The sequence below is a fragment of the Rutidosis leptorrhynchoides genome, chromosome 3, assembly GCF_046630445.1.
Source record: "Rutidosis leptorrhynchoides isolate AG116_Rl617_1_P2 chromosome 3, CSIRO_AGI_Rlap_v1, whole genome shotgun sequence".
In the NCBI taxonomy this organism is placed as follows: Eukaryota; Viridiplantae; Streptophyta; class Magnoliopsida; order Asterales; family Asteraceae; genus Rutidosis; species Rutidosis leptorrhynchoides.
Window position 1 is genome coordinate 118,251,687 of NC_092335.1, and position 6,996 is coordinate 118,258,682.

At 36.3% G+C, this 6,996-nt stretch overlaps 1 protein-coding gene across 1 annotated transcript; it reads left to right on the forward strand.

Moving 5' to 3' along the window:
• The first annotated feature begins 1,057 nt into the window (after nucleotides 1-1,057).
• Nucleotides 1,058-5,995, forward strand: LOC139896719 (probable inactive receptor kinase At5g10020). Its single transcript, XM_071879358.1, has 3 exons — nucleotides 1,058-2,172; nucleotides 2,839-4,476; nucleotides 5,175-5,995. The coding sequence occupies exons 1-3, from the start codon at nucleotides 1,236-1,238 to the stop codon at nucleotides 5,753-5,755; spliced, it is 3,156 nt and encodes a 1,051-aa protein (XP_071735459.1). The 5' UTR covers nucleotides 1,058-1,235; the 3' UTR covers nucleotides 5,756-5,995.
• Nucleotides 5,996-6,996: the final 1,001 nt, after the last annotated feature.

Sequence of the window (6,996 nt, forward strand, 5' to 3'; positions counted from 1 at the left end):
ATTTTCGACTTTTTTTTTTTTGTTTTTTTTTTTTTTCAAATTCAACCACAAACCATCTCACACTTTATTCAAAAAATCAAATCCACCCCCAACCAGGGGAAATGAATAACCTATATTCTAAAAGACATAGGGGAAATGAATAGTACCCGGGGCTATTTTTGACTTTTTTTTTTTTTTTTTATACCTATATTCTAAAAGACATAGGGGAAATGAATAGTACCCGGGACTATTTTCGACTTTTTGTTTTTGTTTTTTTTTCTTTCAAATTCAACCACAAACCATCCCACACTTTATCCAAAAAATCAAATCCACCCCCAACCAGGGGAAATGAATAACCTATATTCTAAAAGGCATAGGGGAAATGAATAGTACCCGGGGCTATTTTCGACTTTTTTTTTTTGTTTTTTTTTTTTTGCAAATTCAACCACAAACCACCCCACACTTTATCCAAAAAATCAAATCCACCCCACAACCAGGGGGTAAAGTGTCAATTAACCATTCTCATAAAAAATCTTAAACAAACTCCACACAAATATTCAACAGGTCATATCTTCGCACTCGCAACGAGTTAAATTTTTCCGCCACCATCGTTAAACTCGAAATAATTTTAGGAACACAATGTCACTAGCTATACGCAAAACGGGCGCTTTTTAAAAAACGCTAAATATTTGGGGTACTTTTCATACACGTTAATTCCCCGTTAAATTTTTAAAAGTCGACAACTCCATAGCGAAACGCGGAGATGCACATATATTGTTAATTTTAAATAACATTTAAATCTTTCAAGGGTTATACCTTTTAGTTCGAATCGAGTTGCGCTTCAACAACATCATCGTTAGCCACAAAAAAAATTTACAAACTAAACACAATAAAATACATTAAAAATCGAACCCTCGGCGCGAAGCTAGGGTTCAAACACTAGTTTGGACTATAAAAAGATAGGATATGACAGTAACACAGAGAAATATAATAAAATAAATAAAAGTGAAAGGGGAATGATTTGTTTCCAGTGTCGATTTATGTTTTAGGGCTTAGAATATTACATCTGGTCCATAATTCACCCAAAAAAAAAAAAAAGCCAGCTTTTTAATACCCTAAAGCTAGCTTCAAACAAGATGTTGAAGATTGATGGCTTAATGATTTCAAGTTGTCAACTTTAATTCACACAGCTTCTTCACTCAGTTAATCCCTAAATACCCAAATCCCTAATTTTATTCTTCACAAAAAAAACCATTATGCAAATGCAATTACACCTGCTACTTCTTTTCTTGACGGCGGTGTTCGTCGCCGGAGCTCCAGCACCACCGCCAGCGACGCAGGATGAACTCCGATCACTACTTGAGTTCAAAAAAGGGATCAGTCAAGACCCACTCGGAAAAATCACCGATTCATGGAACATTTCAACCTCGGATCCAGCTTCAATTTGCCCCCAATTTTACGGCATTTCATGCGATGAATTAGGGCTTGTTACTGCAATCAATCTTGACCGCCTTGACTTAGCCGGTGAACTCAAGTTCTTTACTTTATATTCATTAAAAAATTTAAGGAATTTGAGTCTTTCTGGTAATAGTTTCAGTGGCAGAATTGTACCAATTCTTGGATCAATGTATTCACTTCAGTATTTAGATCTATCAAGCAACCAATTTTATGGTCCAATTCCTGAAAAAATTAATGATCTTTATGGGTTAAATTATCTCAATTTGTCGAACAATAATTTCACTGGTGGGTTCCCAAATGGGATTCAGAATTTGCAGCAGTTAGCGGTACTCGATTTGCATTCGAATTCGTTATGGGGTGATTTAGGGGTTTTGTTTTCAGAGCTTAAGAATGTGCAGTATGTTGACTTAAGTAATAATCAATTTTATGGGTCTTTATCTATGGATAATGGGAATGTACCTAGTTTGGTTAACACTGTGCAATATGTGAATTTGAGTAATAATAAATTAGGTGGTGGTTTTTTTAGTGGTGAAACTCTAATGTTGTTTAGGAATTTGCATGTTTTGGATTTGGGTGGTAATCAGTTGAATGGAAAGTTGCCTTCTTTTGGGATGTTACCGAATCTCGAGGTTTTGAGGTTGGGAAACACTCAGTTGTTTGGTCCGATACCCGAAGAGCTTTTGGAAGGTTCGATTCCTTTAAAAGAGTTGGATCTCAGTCGAAACGGTTTTTCAGGTAAAGATCTTGACTTTTGGCTACTGTTTCATTCGTTATGATGAAATGCTGCCTGTGTTTGGTAATGATTAATGATATCTTTTATATAGTAATGGTTTGATACTTTGATATAGTTTTTACTCGATGTGTTATTAGTTTGAATAATTGAGAATGTTGAGTGATGAAAAATATTTTTTCAATGCATACACCAAAATGAGACTTGTTGGTTTCTTTTTTTTTTTTTTTTGTAAACGACCAATCATCGTAGTTTCCTTTGGAGTGTAGGCATTTTACGTACTTCGATATTGTCAATTAATTGTTAAAATCTAGTCTTTGAGAAAGATATGGGGATTGATTGTGTGATTTTAAAGCTTGTATAGTGTAATAGTATCATTTGAACGACAAACTAGTCATTTAGAATGTAGTTGTGCCAAAAAAGGTGTATGATCTAATTATTTATTATTTTATGAATACATAATCCCATAATATATCTCAAATGTATGTTAAGGAAACACGTACTATTGTTCTTCCACGTATGTTATCTCGTTTATTGATCCTAGTTTATATGCATTTATCACATTCATTATGTTGCCATTTATGTCTGTTAAACCGTGATTATTACACGATGATAATACTCTTTTTAATATCATTCATGTTTTCTTGTTTATGTTAAATGTTAAATTTCAGGTTCAATTCCAAAAATCAACTCTACCAGTTTGACTACTTTAAATCTGTCATCAAATGAGCTATCAGGTTCTCTACCACCTTCGTTAGGAAATTGTCAGATTGTTGATTTGAGCAACAACCTACTCGCAGACGATATTTCGGCTGTACAGAAATGGGAATCTCCTATACAAGCACTAGATTTGAGCTCGAATAAGTTAACGGGGAACTTACCTAATTTGACTTCAAGCTTTAAGGGTTTGACCATTCTTAATCTAGGAAATAACTCTTTAAAAGGCTCGGTTCCTCTTATTTTGCTATCATCTCCAAGTCTAACTTTTCTTGACCTAAGCACAAATGAATTTGACGGGACAATTCCACCCGGGTTTTTCACTTCAATGACGTTGACCCATTTGGATCTTTCGAATAACCGGTTTACGGGTCAAATTCCTCTTCAAGGGTCACAAGAAAAATCTTTGATAGAATTATCCCCGTATCCGCCCATGGAGTTTCTTGATCTTTCACAAAATATGTTTACGGGTATATTATCATCTAATATAGGCAACTTTAGGAGACTTAAGTTATTGAACCTTGAAAATGACGGTTTATCAGGCGAGTTACCAAGTGAGTTGACCAAACTTAGTCAACTCGAGGTTCTTGATTTATCTAATAATAACTTCAAGGGTAAGATCCCCGAAAATTTGTCTCCAACGTTGAAGTTTCTTAACGTTTCGGGTAACGATCTATCCGGGAAAGTTCCCAAGAACTTGAATAACTTTCCGGATACCTCTTTTCATCCCGGAAACCCGTCTTTAACCACACCTAGCGGCAAACCGTCAACCGGTGGCGGTTTGTCGCCACAATCCGCCAACGGAGGAAAACACCATAATGGAAAGTCTAGCATTAAAATAGCTATTATTGTTGCTTCGGTTGTAGCGGCATTGATGATAGCTTTTGTGTTATTAGCGTATTACCGGGCTCAAATTAAGGATTTTCGTGTTAAAACCGCGTTCGGTGGTCAAACGAATTTGACCACTAGGGATATAAAGCATGGAATATCGACCCGACCCGCTACTTCACTGAGTTTTTCAAATACTCATTTGCTCACTTCAAATTCACGGTCGCTTTCCGGACAGTCGGAGCTTGGCGGTGATGTGGTGGAGCCGCCAGTGCACGCCGCCAGTTCAGTATCAGCCATACCCAATCTGATCGACGCGGACCCTACGCCTTCCGGAAGAATGTCTTTTGATTCACCCGTTGCTTCTTCACCACGTTTTGTTGAGACAATTGAACAAGCGGTAACATTAGACGTGTATTCACCGGATCGGTTTGCGGGTCAGCTTTTCTTCTTTGACCCGAGACCACAAGTTTCGTTTACAGCTGAAGATCTGTCTCGAGCTCCAGCCGAGATTCTTGGAAGAAGTAGCCATGGAACGTTGTACAAAGCCACCTTAGGTGGGGGACAAATGTTAACGGTTAAGTGGTTGAGGGTTGGATTGACCAAAGATAAGAAAGAATTTGCGAAGGAGATTAAGAAGATTGGAACAATGATTAATCCTAATGTTGTGCGATTAATCGCTTATTACTGGGGCCCACGAGAACAGGAACGACTTACTTTGGCTAACTACATTGAAGGAGATAGCTTGGCTTTACATCTTTATGGTAAGTATTTTCTTGTTTAGTTACATTCTTTGCAACCTGTCGATAGAGGTGGTCAATGAGTTATTCAGGTCAAAATGGGTAATTTTTGTACTCATCGGGTTGAGTCGGCGCGAACCACTTTTTACCTATAAAGGCTTAAACTTTTTTTATAGATAATTAGCGTGTTAAATATGATGTGAAAAACGATATAGTTACTATAATTTGCTCTCTTAAATGTGACAATTAAAGCGACTATGTGCACGAAAAATGCCCTGGGGCATATTTCAACTTGTTCGACCATTTAACCTTTTTCCTTTTATAGTTTATTGTTTTTAAAAACATACCCATTTGACCTGTCAGATGTAAAATTACCCAAACTAACCCATTGTTATATAACAATTGTCATGATTGCTAATTTTGCCCCGGTTAAAGAATTTTGACCCATTTAGTTATAGATGGGTTGGTTTGGTTTATTATGTTTCATCTCTATGGGGTTAAACTGGTTGAATGTCACAAACAGTGTATTAACCCTAAATTGTTTTAGACACAAAAAAATTAGATTATTATTAATGAAATGATATTATCTTAACTTACCAGTACAAGAAATTTAACCGTTTTGACCAGTTGCCCAGTTTAGCATCAGTTTGTTGACCATATGAATGAAAAATTCTTTTTTCTAGCCTTTAATTTTCATTCATTTATTTATTTATTTTTTGCAGAGACAACCCCTCGAAGGTACTCGCTGCTATCATTTAGCCAACGGCTAAAGGTAGCCATTGATGTAGCTCGAGGCCTATCCTACCTTCATGGAAGAAACATGCCCCACGGAAACCTTAAACCAACAAACATAATCTTAGAGGGCACACAATACGATGCACGGCTCACCGACTTTGGTCTGCACCGTCTTATGACACCCGCAGGCATAGCCGAACAAATCCTTAACCTCGGTGCACTCGGTTACCGGGCCCCGGAACTTGCTTCCGGGCCCAAACCCGTTCCATCATTAAAAGCCGACGTGTACGCGTTCGGAGTAATCTTGATGGAACTATTAACGCGTAGAAGTGCAGGTGACATCATCTCGGGTCAATCTGGTGCGGTTGACCTAACAGATTGGGTTCGGTTGTGTGACCAAGAAGGTCGGGGTATGGATTGTATTGATCGGGATATTGCAGGCGGCGAACAACAGTCGAAAGCGATGGATGATTTGCTTGAAGTGTCACTTCGGTGTATACTTCCAGTAACCGAAAGGCCTACAATGAGACAAGTGTTGGAAGATTTATGTGCCATATCTGTTGTTTGAAGGTTTTGTACAATGTTGGGTTTTGGTTGTTTATTTCTTTGGTTTAAATTGGTTTCGAGCCGCAAATTTTCGGGCTAAACGAAGTCACAATTCATTGTTTTCTACCTCTCCCCTTGATTTTTTTTTTCTTGTGTAAAGTCAATTGATTGTTTAAGATGTACTAACTGCAGGAAAGAACAACAATGTTTGCAGAGTAGTCTTTTTTTTAATTTAATTTAATTTTTATTCATTTAACTTTAATGCTTGTGTTAGTTTGAGATGAAACAGTTTTTTGTTGTTAATACTTCTATTTACTTTTTGCTGTGATATTTATGTATCAATTACTTTCTGGAATATCTGCAATGCATTCTTGAAGTTGTAATAGGGTTTGGCTGTACTAAAATAAATACAGGTATTACCAACAAATATGTATGATCATTTTATAAAACTTAACGTGTGAGATGTATATAAATGGTAGATGAAAGGGGTAAAGTTGGTTAAACTTAAAGTTGAAGGAGTTATTAAAATTTGGCATATGACCTGGCTATAGGATTATGTTCCTTGCCCACATGAGCCAACTCTATTTGACATTATCAATTATCAAAACCTTTTTAAAAGATACTTTTGAAATTTTTTAATAATTGTAATATATTTTAGTTTAAGTAACTTGAAGATTAACATCATATATAGTAGTTATAGATATGAAGTAAATCTTTAGAGTGATATATAGTCACGGATCTAATGAGAACTTCACCAAATTGAATTGCATTTGGCGACGAATAATTTTCGATGTCATGTTGTACTGAAATTCACAAGTCACCCTAAAACGGCCAAACGAGCAAGACTCAATATAAGTGTCTTAATATTCGAGGTCATCTAGATGTCGATAACGACACTTTATGAGTTTTAATGTTCTTTTTGAACATTTTATATTTTGATCTTATTGTTATCTTTATGTACGCATGTATATATAGTTTAACCATAGTCTTTTCCAATTATGGTTGTTAGACTATCTCTACCTAAACCAAGAAAGTAACCGTTGGGATGCTCTGTTCAGAAAAGCATGCCCAGCCTGTATTTTCATCGGAATTTTTCAAACCTCTTTTCCACCCAATTCAATTGCCGTAAAATTCCACCTTTACCACCCTAATTTCAACAACCCTAATTGATTCCCACTATCAACATTTAATTGTGTTCAACCATAGTCTTAAAATGAACCAATTTCAACCTTCCTCTTCCAGTTTTCATTTTTCACCAAACTC